Source organism: Electrophorus electricus, chromosome 7 (assembly GCF_013358815.1).
Source record: "Electrophorus electricus isolate fEleEle1 chromosome 7, fEleEle1.pri, whole genome shotgun sequence".
Taxonomy (NCBI): Eukaryota; Metazoa; Chordata; class Actinopteri; order Gymnotiformes; family Gymnotidae; genus Electrophorus; species Electrophorus electricus.
Genome location: NC_049541.1, coordinates 6,011,156 through 6,026,103, shown reverse-complemented (window position 1 = coordinate 6,026,103; position 14,948 = coordinate 6,011,156). Strand labels below are relative to the sequence as shown.

At 40.9% G+C, this 14,948-nt stretch overlaps 1 protein-coding gene across 1 annotated transcript in view; it reads left to right on the top strand.

The window, feature by feature from the left end:
• tmtopsa (teleost multiple tissue opsin a) overlaps window positions 1-14,678 on the top strand; it is a 43,892-nt gene extending 29,214 nt beyond the window's left edge. Inside the window, 2 exon segments of the mRNA XM_035528111.1 lie at window positions 2,931-3,007; window positions 14,551-14,678. Of these exon segments, the coding sequence (XP_035384004.1) occupies window positions 2,931-3,007; window positions 14,551-14,678 (205 nt within the window).
• Window positions 14,679-14,948: the final 270 nt, after the last annotated feature.

Sequence of the window (14,948 nt, the reverse complement as noted above, 5' to 3'; positions counted from 1 at the left end):
CTGAACCGCCACCATCGTGGTCTCATTAAATCACGCATACTACAGCAGGTCCAGTTGGCGTGTTGTGGTGAGTAGCCCCAGTGCTGCTTAGTAAATTTGCATTCCCCATCAGCCTTTGCAGATGTTGACGTGTTCTACCGTACTGTTGGTGTCATTACTAGGGAAGGGTGGACCGTTCTTTCTGTGGTTCTGTCAGGTCTATAGTCTTCCTAAACACATGACCCAGCTCAAGTGCACCAGCTTTGCTTTAATGAGTATGAATGAATGGTGCCTGGCTGGACTTGCCACTGTGCTCAGGCTCCTGCTGAGCTCCAGTGCACCGCTTCTGCTGCCCTTAGATTGGAAATGAAAATCTTTCTAGGATGTTTTCACCATTGCATCATGGCACACTAGAGAAGTTCTGAAGCGTTTCGCACTGAATATATATTGATTGCAGCAAGAGGTTGCCACTCTGAATAACAATGGTGCCGTCTATTCATATGTTGCCTTGTGAAGGTATAAATAATTGTTAGGGATGGATCTCATGTCATTTAGGAGAGAAAACTAATTAACTGCAGAAACAGAAAAATAATAGTCTCAGACCGCCCACGCATAAACATCTCACCACATGGATCATTAAACTGAGGCATAAAATGTATCATTTGTCATCCTTCTCCTCGTTATGGTCTTCCTCCATCTTTAAGATGAGAAGCACTTCCACGACGTATTGCAGGGTCAGTCCTCAGGCAGGCTGCTACAGCGTGAAGACGGCATAATGAGATTTGAGCTTTGTCTTTTGCTGCTTCTTGTAGCAGGAACACTATGGAGATTCCCACGAAGGCACATTTGACAGTCCTGAAAGTCCAGTGCTCATGTTATCGTGCTGCAGTGAAACCCACTGCTTTCTCTTAACACGTTCATCGCAGTTTAGCATTCTCCTCATGTTACTCCACTAAGTTCTTACAAGCACCATGCAGGAAAGCGTCTGTTATATTTAGGCAGGCTTTGTAGTAGGCTCTTGTGAGTACACAAGCACACAACACAACAGGTCTCTCAGCAGAAACTTATAGATACCTTTTCTAAATAAAAATTGGCAACCTTGCTACACAGCCTTTCACCAGTACCTTCTTTGGTGTAGCCCATGAAGACTGTAATGTGTTCCAAACAGATGAATGCTTGGAGCCAGGGAGATGTAGGGTATGACCTGCTGTGAGACATCCCTTGGGCATTCACTGAGCCCTCGTGGATGGGAAGAGGGTGGACATACCAGCACAAACATTACACTATCAGCCCTGCTGTAGACTGGACTGTGGAAACACACACACACATGCACACATGCTTTCAGAGAGAGGGAAAGGGACATCAATGTTCTGAATCTACAGAAATACAGTGGTCAAGTACTGAAATGCAGTAATGTACATCAGCTTTATTAGTGCATTAATGTGGTTTTGTGGTTCAAACTGTAATTGGAGTTATAGGTGTATCTGGCTATATGCTCGCTCTTTCTCTGTCTTTGTGTGTGTGTGTGTGTGTGTGTGTGAGAGAGAGAGAGAGAGAGAGAGAGAGAGAGAGAGAGAGAGAGAGAGAGAGAGAGCGAGAGAGAGAGAGATACTGGTTTATTTGTGAAATAAATTACACCTGCCTTGGAGACTCAAAACTTGCATCACTGAAATGTCAGTAGTGGAATCTTTGAAAACATCTGTTTTGTATCATTTGCAAACTACAAATACAGGAGTCAGAAGGGTATTTTGGCCTGTACAGTGTTCCTTAGGTTGACATTTGTACATTAGCATCCACATCCAGTATGTTTCAATAAGAACGAGGCATTCTGAAAGTCTTGAATAACCTCCCAGCGCTGTTTTTATTTCATCATTGTTCAAAAACTAATATACAATTTTATTCTATTGCTACTCATTATACAAAAATACATTATTTAAAACTGACATGTTTTTGCTGTTTCTGGAGTCTTCGTATGAAACGTAATATACCTAAATATTCACCATTTGCTTATTTTTTAAAACTCATGTGATGTCATATATTCAAACACTAGCACATCTATGCTGCTACCACACAGTGTTTGGTGGTGTCTCCAAGGACTAACGCCTGTAACTCTCTGGTACTCTGTACATTGTCAGCACTGCTGTTCATGTTTTAACTTTAAAGATGGACTTCTGCTGAAACATATTACCATCTGACAAAGCCATCCAAACATAGGAAGGAAGTTCTTGGTAATAGATTCACATTTTTTTAATTTTTTTTTTACTGTACTGTATTATGTAAGGTATTTGAGTTGACTGCCATGTAAGAGACAGGAGACAATACAACAAGATCTTTTAAAACAAAAGAGGCAGTGTTCTTTCTTCCCACTGTGGTATAAGTTACCATGCAAGTGGATGCAAAAGTGATTTTAATGTATTATGTCGTGTGTCAAATTATGTACTAGTAAATTATTTTTTATAGGTCATGCCATAATGTTCATGCTCTTGTAGGTGAAAGCATGTTTATCTATCAGTCAACTTTGCCTCTGTAAGACTGGTGCAAATTTCTTTGACATTTGAGCATTCATTTTATATCATCTCTGCTGCAAGCCCTGTATGTCCACTGTTCATGGTGTACATTTATTATTTTGGCATGTTTTTAATTCTGGTCACGTTTGAAAATTGTCTGATGTCTGTACATATCTGAAATGCTGTTAGTTTGTATTCTGAACATTGTCAGACTTATGAAGTCTGCTGATCGTTATCAATAGTGATTTTGCATTTATGATGATAAAGGCAGAATTAATTGATTGAAAAATAACCTAAAAACATTATGCAACATTTGATTCACACTGAACATAGAAAACAACTTTCATATTAGTGCTCCATGTTACATTGTGGCACTGGCTGCTTTGCCTGATACATAGTAGGAAAGACCAATCCCACCTTTGGCAATTTCCTGTTTTAATCCAGGGACAACATTGCAGCCTTCCATAGATATACCAGGCCAGCCCTCAACAAGCTGATTAAGAGCCCACACCAAACTCTATGTAAGCCTTATTTTTCTCATTCTCCAAATCAGCACTCTAGGCCAGTAATTTACATCGAATTATATTTTAATCTCCCTCCTGTGATCACTCATTGCCAGCAAACTGCTGACAATAAAAGTCGACCTTTCTTTGCCATTGGTGACAGACTACCTTGATGTGTCATGTCTTAATCCTTGCGTGATCTGATGCTGTGGCTGTGATGTCCACCAGAAATAACACTGCAGAAGCAAAGTCTTCTTTTTGTTTACCGTGTCTCTGCTGCACTGGACAAGGGGTGTAGCATGGGCACAGAACAATAAGGAAGTGATTCATCTGCAAATATGTCCTTATTCAACTTATGGAGATATTATAAAATGAACAAACAGGAAGGTGTGGCATGTGGATTAGTGTCAGCTTCCTGTTTTTGTCATTCAAATAACTTGCAGGTTTAGCAGGATTTGCCACTTCGGCATAATTAAAGGAATTGGGTTAGTTGGTGAAATTTTCAGCACTTGAAAACTGTAAACAAATCAACGTAAAAAGTCTGTTCAGTGTCGATAATATTGCGTGTCTCCCACACTCTTTTGGACAAGAAATGCAGAAAGTACAAAACCTTTGAAGAGAATTACAATCACAAGCAGTTTGTGCAAAAATGAGTCACTGGGTGCCTTTGACAGATTAATTCCTTTGTAATCAACCAGTAAGATACTTCTCCTTCAACTGGACTTCCCTTAATTGCTGCATGTACTTAATGAGAACAATTTCTGCTGTCACTATTTGGTTTTAGCCAATGGTGAAGAGCTTAATTCTCCTACATGACAGTGTTCTTCACCCTATATCACACTATGCAATGGTCAGGACAAACTGCACTGTACCAGATATTTGGCAGCAAATCCAAGCCAACAGTTTTTACCTTTAGTACTTACAAAATGCCAGTGTCATCCAGGGGAAGAACATTTACTAAAAGACATTTAGTAGATAAACATCAGTCAGCCCTACATCCCTGGAGAGTCACAACTGTGTACCTGTTAATATTTGGATTTTTAAAAAAATCACAGAGAGTAGAACACATTTTTAGCAGTTTAAAATATTCTTGCAGTTTTGTGGTAATGGACAGCTAGTATCTGGCAGTCTTGCGCGTTGCATTCTTTGTGTGCTCAATCGTGCTTTTCAATCAGTGAGGCGGTTCAAGCGAAAAGCCCAAAATTTGATTCTAAGATGTGATAAATCGTTTTGCATACGAGTTGAGGCAGCCAGATAATTGTGTCAAGCAGCACCCGCCATCTGGGCTTCTCCTCCAGCCTCCGAATGGGAATATGTCATGTTTGTGTCCATGCGCCATCCAGTCATTTTGGACATGGCTCCTGTAGCCGCCAGGCGCTAACAAACTTATGCCGTCTCAGCTGCCATGCTACAGCGAATGCGTGATGAGATTTAAAGTCTCCGCTTTGTGCGGGTCGCATGGCATTAGCATGAATTTGCATAGTTATTTACCCATAGGCTGCCGAGCGTTTCATCCGGGGGGGCCAGAGAGCAGCTGCACGCGCTGCCACACCAGCCAGTGGGATGAACAGTCCACAGGTGACAGGCAACAGCTGGCCTGGTCTCCATCCCTTCAAATAAACATCAGCACCATTAAGAATATGCTAAGCGATAAGCAGTTAGCTTCATGTTAGCTTCACTCCACAGATGTGGAAAACCACATTAGCCATGTTCCTGCCCATCAGACTGACTTGATTTGGAACAGCAAATGGAAACACTGCATATCTTATGCTACTCGGAGGGATGTTTATCGAGCCAAGTAAGTCTATGAAATGCCTTGTTAATCTATTTAGGCTGCATACTTTACTGCAGCTTTGACACAGATAAAAACGGTCTATATCGGTCTCACCTCTTATTCCCAAATCAAATAACAGAAGCCCTTTGGACATTCTGTACTCACAGTACACTGGCAGGCTGAAAGACCTTGTAATGAGAGCATAATGGTTTGCAGCTCCCATAAATATCGAGAGGCATGACAGAGGTATATTGAATGGGCCAGCTCTATGATTCTCCTCTGCATTTCCCGCTGGAAGTATGCATCTCCATTCGCAAGCAGTGCAATTGCAGACGCTACAGTTTGAGCTGATGAACAAATCCTTCTTTTCAACCCACTTTTGCATATCGATTTATTTCTCTTGTATAAATTTGTGGGTATTCATGCTGAGGTTCAGATCTCGAATTAAAGATGGACTTCCTCACTTAAATCCCCCCCTCCCGTCCTGCCATTTTCCGACTCTGCTATTAAGATGCTGGCTCTGCTCTCAGGATTTGCTGAGGTAGGTCTTTTGTGGAAGAAGGTTCCCCCTTTTCGGATAGAATAAGTTGTTTCATGTTGTTGATCTCCAGATAGATTTTTATTCATATTATTAGGATGTATTTTATGTTCGTTTGCATCACCAGTCCCGCAGGAGTGTATTAGACTTTAATTACCAAAACTAATAAATCACTTGAATTTCACTTGCCTGAAAAATTATTGGTGTGAAATCACAGAGGAATAACACTGCGCAACAAAATCTGAACTTTTTTGTTGCACAAACTAAAATGTATGAAGTTTATAGTTGTAACGCGTTTGGCCCGAGTGCCGAAGGGCGAGGGGCAGGACGCACAGGCTCCAGCGACGTGGACGAACATTTATTAACATATAAACACAACGGCACTCACACGTCTTACAAACAAGGAACATGGAACGGTTAACATTAAACAGGAATACACGTAATAACGACGACGCTAACATTTAACATTAACAGACTACATCAACAATAACTAACAATCGAGGGTTTAAATACATACAGACAGGACGAGGTGCAGGTGTGTGCAGGCGTGGCCACAAACGAGGATCCTCCCACTGCATGTGGCGGGCCAAACCACGTGACTCGCGGGAGGCGAGCGTTCCGTTACAATAGTACTTTTAATACTGAGTTTGAACCTTTTCTAGATGTTTTCTAACACGTATGTGTTTTAAGTGACAGGGCAATTAGACTTTACAATAAGTATATAGTACTTATTGCTAAACAAGTTATACTTCGGAAAATGTACAAACTTATTTCTAAAATGTACAATGTATGATTTTTGACTATATTTGGCCTCAGGAACGTCCCTCTTCAGTGCCCAGCAGTAGTCTACTAACAGAGGGGGAACCCCTTTCCTTGGTTCTGCTTTTCCATACCATACATACTATACATAATGACATGCGAGCATACTGTACACAAAGAAAAAGAACTATAGGTGATAGAAAAATTCTGAAAACATTTTTGTTTCAATGTGCAAAAACAGACAATAAACAATCAAAAAGTAATAATTTTGGAGTCACGGTGCGTGCGTGTGTGCGTGCGTGCGTGTTTGTGAATTTGTGAAGATCATAGCTGACACTTTAACTCTAGGCTCATGGCTCTAGCTGCGTTTCCATCGACTTACTGCGCAAACTGTAAGTGATTAAATGAAAATTCGTGAAAGATATTTGTGAAGTTTTAGGCGCAGCAGCTTGTTTCTATCAAACTGATTTTTAGCGATAAAAATGCGTTGCATGACGACGTAGTTTCTTGTCGCATACGTTTTGGTTTGCTGACAAATTTCATATAAATGATCTCAAACTGTATACGTTTGTTTTGCCATACTTTACCATAACAACTGATAAGTGTTAGATGGACGGACTCAGACAGCTGGTGCCAGTACATAATACTGTGCCAAATTATTAGCACGATGAGCATATTACTATCCAAATTAAACTAATGGCACGAATGGCTGAAAACATAAACGGATCATTATAGCAATACGTTAGTGACAGAACCATGTGTTAAAAACTTTAGCACAGAAGCTAACTACTGAGGAACTACAAATTAATCATATAATTTTTAAGAATTTAACTCAGTATTGTTTTTCTTCAGAATTATAGTGGTTCTTGGGACCTTCCCATTTACTGTGCAGGATATGCCAGTAGTCTAGCCTTTTTGGCCAGCTCTTAGCAAAGGCTGAAATTAGTTTCCCGTCAAGAACTGACGTTATGTGTTTTTGACGAACGAGACTAAGAAACACGCTTGTCTCTCCCCCCAAGTCCAATTATAAGCTATTTATTTGTAAAGGTTTGTGTGAGGGAAATCCTACCACATGATACGATACGTACATGTTATTTTTTCAAACAAAAACAATTACAATTAAGATTTGTTTGGCAAAATCTCAGGTGTAAAACACCTGTGGAACAACAGTTGTCGACGTTTGTGGAATTATATTGACAATTTCCAGTTATTTCATTTCATATTTTTTTTTAAAGTGCGAAAGCAATGTTTGTTAAAAAAATCACTTGAAAGGAAACGTAGCTACTGTTTGTTTCCAGAGAGCAGACCAGTTCATGCCTGTGTCATGTTCTGGCTCACAAACTGTTCTGTAGAATTGGAGAATTCACCAATAATGAAGAAAATAAAATATGAGTGAGCATGGCCTCATTCTGAAACAGTAAATGTAATTTGAAAGCTAACAAACTTCACTTCTGTAATAATGAAAATGTAAAAGCATAATACCAACAATTCATGCTAAGATCATGTGTGAAACAGGTCATTGGGATGTTATGTCTGACAATACGTGTTAAGTTTTATTCTTGCTGCATTTCTTACTGTACATTTCTTATGCATATTTGGTGGCACTGGCTTTTCCACTCACATGGTTGTCTGTGGGCTTTTGAAAATCTTATCCATCCTCAACTGTAGACAGCTCTAAGATGCGCTAAAAGGTTAATGTTCACATATCAAAACAAGCAATAAAAACACACCAGCAGTAGTGATGACTGCATTCACGTTAAACTCATCACAATAGTCTAATGCTCAAACAAACAGAAAAACAAACAGAAAGAACCGTAATGTTGCACGAACAGGAGGTGGACACAAATGCTGAGAGGAGCAAGATTTATTAAGGGCAAATCCAAAATCATGGTCATAATCACAATCCAGGGTCAGAGAGCCACAGGGAACAACACAAGGACAAAGATGAAAATAGATTACAACAAAATAACACAAGCAGAGATACAAATATGAGTAGTGATATGAACAAATAACACAAGCAATAACAAATGAGACATAGAGTAACAAACAGGCTTGGAACAACAATGACCAGTACAAGACTGAAAAAACATGAGTTAATGAGAACTAAACAAGACACAGGTGAAACTCATGAGGAGCGGAGAAATCGAAACTAAGGAATGGAACCAAAACAAGGAAGCACATGGAAAAGAAACCAGGAAGTAAACAAGGAAAGGGTTGCCAAGGTGACAGAGAGTCTAGGGAGGGGCCAACTGTGATAAAAACAGTGTCCTTCCTAATGTTACCAGTAAAAAAAGACCCAAGTTGGCATAGAAAACTGAGTTCAATTCTATCTTTTTTATCTAGCCAAATTTGTAAGATCTAATTTTAAAGTTCTGTACTAGCTGGGGGTCTTATTATGATTAAAGATTTATTTGTGACAGAAATGCCACTCCATCAAGGCACAAGGGCACACTCAGTGCAGAGGCTTGCTTCAACTCCTCAGGGACTTTGAGTCCAATTTGTTCGTACTTTGGACTTGTCAAGGAGAAATCAATATCACAGAGACAAAATGTCCTGTGGCAGCCAGCAGAACATTTTTGAAATGTAAAAAGAGAAACTCTAACGCTATGATCCTTTATGTTCACGTTAAAGATCATATGCCAATATTTTTTTCAACACACCTCTTTAAAAGGTAGATTTTGTTGTTGTTCTCTCTGTATATTGAGACTTTATGCATTGCTTCACTACCCCTGTGGCTTAGTGTGAGGATGCAGAGATGGGGAGGGGGGGGGAATAGCAGTACGGGGAGTCTAGGTGTTGGGGTGAGTGGGGCGGGGCGACTGTTAGGTAGGGATCAGTGGGACAAGATAGTATTTGCTGTTGGTGGCCTTGAGTAGCCCTGACAGAATAAGTGAGCCTGTCAACCATCACACTAAACATGAAACATAGAATCAATCCCATTAAAATGAGAAACCAATCTACAAGGTTTCCTGGCACAATATATAAATGACTCAAGAAGCTTTTCTTGTTTGGTGTGGTTATTTTTTTTCCCCCAAACTTGCTAAGCTTCCTTGCATATTCTAAATATGTAATGCATATTTTTGCATGTTTTACTGCACAATAATGAAGAACATGTGCAACATGTACATATGTTGAATGTTTAGAATTTAACAGTTTAGAATTTAAAAAGTAAACAGTTGTTGCACTCAATTTAACATTACAAGGTTAACAAAAGAGGTACTATAATGCTCTATAAGTTGAAAGGGGTTGTAGGTAAATGTCTAGACAATGGTACAGATGAACACAGTGTGTGAACTCTAGCAGAGGACACTGAGTACAACCTTGGGAAGTTGCCAAATTCCAAACTCTAGGGGACACCTGTTTGTCCTTTCTGTGGAAACAGCACTGTGCCAGTCAGTACACCTTCAACCTGCTAGACCCACAAAACAGAACCAACTACCTCAATTTAGTAAAGCCAGCCACTGGTTTGGCTTTAGCCCATGTAAAGGGATTATATAATTCACTCCTTTTTCTGTAACTAGCATTTAGTTAGTAAGGGTCACTCCTCTGCTTGTCACTGATGGAGTTTTGGATGTGCTATTATTGGGCTAATGCTGTATTTGCCAGCATTTTCCACACTGCAGGAAGGGAGCTTAGACCTGACCTCAACACAGTCCTATATAAATACCAGATGCTCTTTGTCACCCTCAGGACAGGAGTTGACTGTTTGGGTCTGCAGTACTGGCTCTCTCGTGGCCTACAGTGTCACTCCTGCCAACACCGTGAAGCGTGTCACTCCCCTCTGTTCTATTTATGTAGCCCAGCATCTTAAATTTGCGTAATTATGTGTAATTAAAGCCATTCATGTCCCTGTCGCTCTGGCCTGGACATTTGCGCCATCCACAGAGCGGTGTTGCCTCAGGGCTATAGAATAATGAGTACCTTCGAGAGAAGGAGTCTTTCTGTGCCTGGTGAAGTGCTAACTTTCACTCAGAAATACCATCTGTCTCCTTATTAAAAAAACACGAAAGCCAGCCAGACTGTCGGGTCAGAAGGCTATGAGCTGGGCCTTTGAGCTTCTTCAGCCTCAGCTGACCACTCTCCTGTCTTTACTGTTCATAGTCTAAATGAGTTTACTTGAGGTACACAAAGGTCTTTACACATTTTTAACAACAACCTTCTAGAGTCAGATACCGGGTCCTCCTTCTAAGTCCTGGTTTATCACACAGGTTCCCAACACTGCTCCTTGAGATCTATCATCCTGTGGATTTTAGGCCAAGCCAATAAAGGCCTCCAGTAGTGTCTTAGCGAGGTGCATCCATGTAAGGTGTGTTGGGTGTAAACTCTGGAGGTCTGTAGATCTCCAGGCCCAGAGCCATGAACCCTCGTATTATTGTAAACCTTGCAGATGGGGCACAGAATCAGTCAAGGACTTTCTTGCAGTGCAACAGAGAAAAGTTGAGCATTAAAATGTGCTAAATATAAAGCTAGCTGTAGAGAAAATAGGGGATTTATACTTTCCACCCACATATATGTAAATCTTGGACTGCTGTAACTAGGATGGGTAGCTGATAATTACTGCATTTAGTCTTTTCACTTCCACTCAAATAGCTTGCTCATTTAACCTGCAAATGTTAGCCTGCATAATGGACTTATTGTGTGTTGTACAGAATCAACTATCATTCATCAGATTAAAAAGGTGTATCTTTAAATACATTTGTTCCATTTGAAATATTTTAAGTCACAATTTACTTCAGTGATTTAAATGATTAAAGGGTATAAAATCCACATTTTAAATAGAATATATCACGTACAGTTGATAATAATCAATTTGGTTGTAACTGGATGGGAATTATACATTTAAGGAAGTTTCGCACTAACATTACCAACAGAACAAAATCTTTACAAGGCAAAGAAAAGTTCGCCAGTGACTTTGGTGTTCAGTAAACAAGTCAGAGCTCAGCCAGAACGCCAGCTGTCAATGCAGGTTTGTTCAAATGTATTTTTATAGTCCAATTCTGTCAGACAGTGTGATACAGCAGCTTTACAGAAAGCATAGGCCTACACCCCAAAAGACCAAGCCCAAGTGGCAGGGGTGAGCAAATAGCGAGTCTCCATGGTAGCGATGAGTGAGGTTAGACTGTATTTGCTGTTGGGACCCTTGAATGGCACTGATAGAACATGGCAGCTTCCTGCCAGCATATGATCCTTTAAGATAATTTCTAAGAAGAACAAATCTTTTCCTCTCAATGTATTTATCTCTTGCTACCTCCCCCTGAGGAAAAGACTGTATCTGTGTGTTTGTGTGTGTGTGTGTCTGTGTTTGTGTGTGTGTGTGTGTGTGTGTGTGCGTGCATGCGTGTGTGAGATTGTGCGTGTAATTCTGAAAGTCAAGTGACAGAGAGCATGATAAACATCTCTTAGCACGTTCACTCTAAAATGTTTCTCATTGCTAAAATGGCTAAACAGACTGCAGTTTGGTGGACGATGTACAAATGATGCATGAAACTTTTACAGTTTGGAACATTTCTTCAGGGAGTTATTGAAAATAGGAGTTTTCACTTTTCACACCACACTTCCACACTTGTGTATTCTACATATATCCTGCATACTTTTGCATATGCTACCCACAAACGAGCTCTAAAGTGACAGTAGCAAAGAATGGAATGTAAATGTAAATGTAGCAAAGAAATCCTGCCTGGGATGGCATGAGAAAAAGAACTGTGAGAGGAGCCAGACTCAAAGGGAACCCGTTGTGCCCTGGATGATGACGGGCAGCACGGAATAGTGAAAATGACAAGAATGGGACTAAACAGAGGCTAATCAAGACTCACTAGTGGCCAATAATCAAAGCCTGGCAAAGATAGTTCAAACTATTGACTGTGTTAAACATATCTTCAGATATATGTACGTTTAAGACATAACAGCGTAAAAGCTCAAAGCTGGGCTCATGCATTACCAGATGTGCTTATGACAACTACCTGAAGTGAACTTCTGAAGGATTGGAATGTTCATGTTTTGGTTTTTTTTTCCCTTTGGGGGGGGGGGGGGGGGGGGGCGTTGCAGAAGGTTATTTAGTTATTAGTTTTTAGTTATTTCTAGACTATCCATCAAACCGGGGAGATGGACTGCAAAGAGGAAGTGGTAATACATGAAAGTGTGCATCATGATGTTCAAACAGAACAGCGTTAGGCTGACAGCGCAGAGATGCTTTCCGCCCGCTGCTCTGTAGTCTCGGCAGGCAGAATCATACAGATGAAGGTACGTGTGCACAGCCTTGGACAGCCTGAGATGTGTTCATCTCATCACAACAGCAGGCTGAAAATTTCCACCAATCCCCACCCCTTTCCCATTAGCAACCAATTGCTGGTGAGGTGGGCGGACATTTCTGCTCTGGGAGGCGACCTTCCTGACCTGCTTGCATCTCTGCATCCAAAGCGCTCTTCTCTCGGAAGGCTCCAGAAGCCTGTTTGGAAGAGAGCATGAAACAGCCTTAAAGAAAATCAAGTGCATTAGCTGTGTGTTGTGAGTAGAAAAGCTCAATTAATGTATATATTTATACTGTAATACAGGGTGAAAATCCACACGAGTTTGAAAGCAGCTACTTAACATGACAAATTTATCCTCTTATTCTATATTAGAAGAAATATTCAGCAATATTCCATCTATCCTGGATGGATTATTTGACCTCACAGTTTGTATAGCACATTTGTAGATTTCTACAGCACTTCGAGCTTTTAAATGCTGTAGTTTGTAGTGTTTTCCCCTAAGCTTGAGAAGAGGTTCACTACTGTGCTTGCTTCAGTCAGAGCTCTTGAAACAAGGGCCACGTCATTAACCCAGAAAACATGCTTTTAGGATTTAATTGCTTTGTTTACGCTATGAAACAGAATGTCTTCGTGGTGGCTCATAATGGGGTTGAAATGTTTGAGCTTTCAAAACAGCTAAAAGGAATTATCTTCAAGAATCAAAGTACTGAAGCAGCTAAATAGCCTCATATGACTAATTTGATCAGTATGTGGCTTTTACCATGGAGCTCAATTATTTTTCCTGTGGGCAACAACACTGGAAATCATATGATGATTACACACTATTCCAGCTGTGGCCAAATGAAACTCCCTTGGTCTCATGCCCTGTAAACCAAGCAGCCAGCTAGTGGAGGAAGCTGATTTTGGAGTCGCCTTACATTTGCAAGGAGTCTGATCCAGTTTCGGACTGCAGTCGTTTCTCGCTGGCATCAGGCCACTGCCGGTGTTACAGGAGGAGCTTGAGTTGGATCTAGAAGATTTTTAGTTAAATCAGGCAAAATGAGCAGTTCAAGTGAGAACAGTTTCACAGATCTGTTCTAATTACTGATTAGGAATTCTCTGTGAAAGAATTTTGAACCCAGGGAGTTTCAAGCTGTACTCTGGATGCTACATAACCCAGGAGCTTAACATCAATTATCATTTAGCTGCTTCTAAGAAATGCTAATGTATGATGTAAGCCAATGAGAGAAACATCTTGAGGGCGTTTGGATTTTCTTATTTTTTTTCCTTTCATCGTTTTTTCATGTTTATTCTTTCGATAAACAAGCAAACAGTCAGCCCTGTAGCTGTCAAAAGCGCCTGTGTCGCATGCTGACTGACAGGTGATGCAGACTGTCATGGATATGGTCAGATTTGAGGAGCTTTTATCTGATGGAATGCGTCAGCGGAGAGGCAAACATGAGCACTGCAGCAAGACCTAAAGGTTCAGGTCTCCTGCCATAGGCGCATTTATGGGAAATGGGTGGCTCTGTAAATGTGGTGCTCTCAAATATTAGATAGGAAAGCATGCTGTCTATTTAGAAGCTCAAATTTTGAGGTGTGCTGTGTTGACTCATGGGTGATGTAGTTTTTTAAAGACATCCATAATAATGTCCACTTCTTTGTGTGTGTTTGGTTGAAGAAAGCAGGTTTTTGTTTTTTTAAGAAATTATAATTTGCCAAATTTTTTTGAATGGGTAGACCTTAGGCAGTCTTTCCATGCCAGGATAATTGTAAGCACAGACTTTTAGTGTGGTGTTTGTTAAGCACTGTAAAAGGATAAACAAATAGAATAATTATATGGATTACACATATTACACAGCCACTGGTAAAGAGGACAAAAATATAAAGTAGACCCACTCTAAATATAAACACTGATTAATGTTATGTGGTGTGAAAATCAGAACCCAGTTTAATTAACTAAATTACTGATCATTTATTCTTATGCTTCTGTGTAGTTGCCATTTAGCTTTTTGTAGCATTTTCTTCCCACAAGAGTGTTAATTGTTTAGGTTCTGAACGCTTTTTGCATTATCTGATAATGAAACCTCTCACCCGCTTTGGGAGGGAGCGACCCATTGACAAATTGCTCTGTGTTCACCGTCACCATCTTTCGAAGGTGAGCAGCATGAACCAATCTGAGGGACGACAGCGCCATCATCCCGTCCTGCTCATGGTGGACTTCGTGGTGGTCTGCTGGCTCTCCTACGGTGTCATGGCCCAGCTGGCGACGTTCGGAGCCCCACACCTCAACACAGCCATGGCCAGTCTCGCGCCCTGGCCAAGACCAGCACCATCATCCACCCCGTCATCTTCATCTTCATGAGCAGACAGGTGAGGCCGGGGAACTAGCCTTTAATGGAGGACGAGGAGGAGCAGGGGCAGGAGACGCTGCAACTCGACCTTACTCCGAAGGGCTGACGTGTCGTGTGTGACGTCAGCGCATCAGCTGGAGCCTTGCACGTTTGTAGGTTTCAACGGCGATCACAACTTTTCATGTCCGCTAGTGTGCGGCGTGCGTGTTGTGATGACGTCATATGACGACAGCAGAGCCCGAGTTAGAAGAGTTGCGGTTGGGTAGTTGCGGGGCTGCAAGCCAATTCACTTGTGCAATGAGCCTGA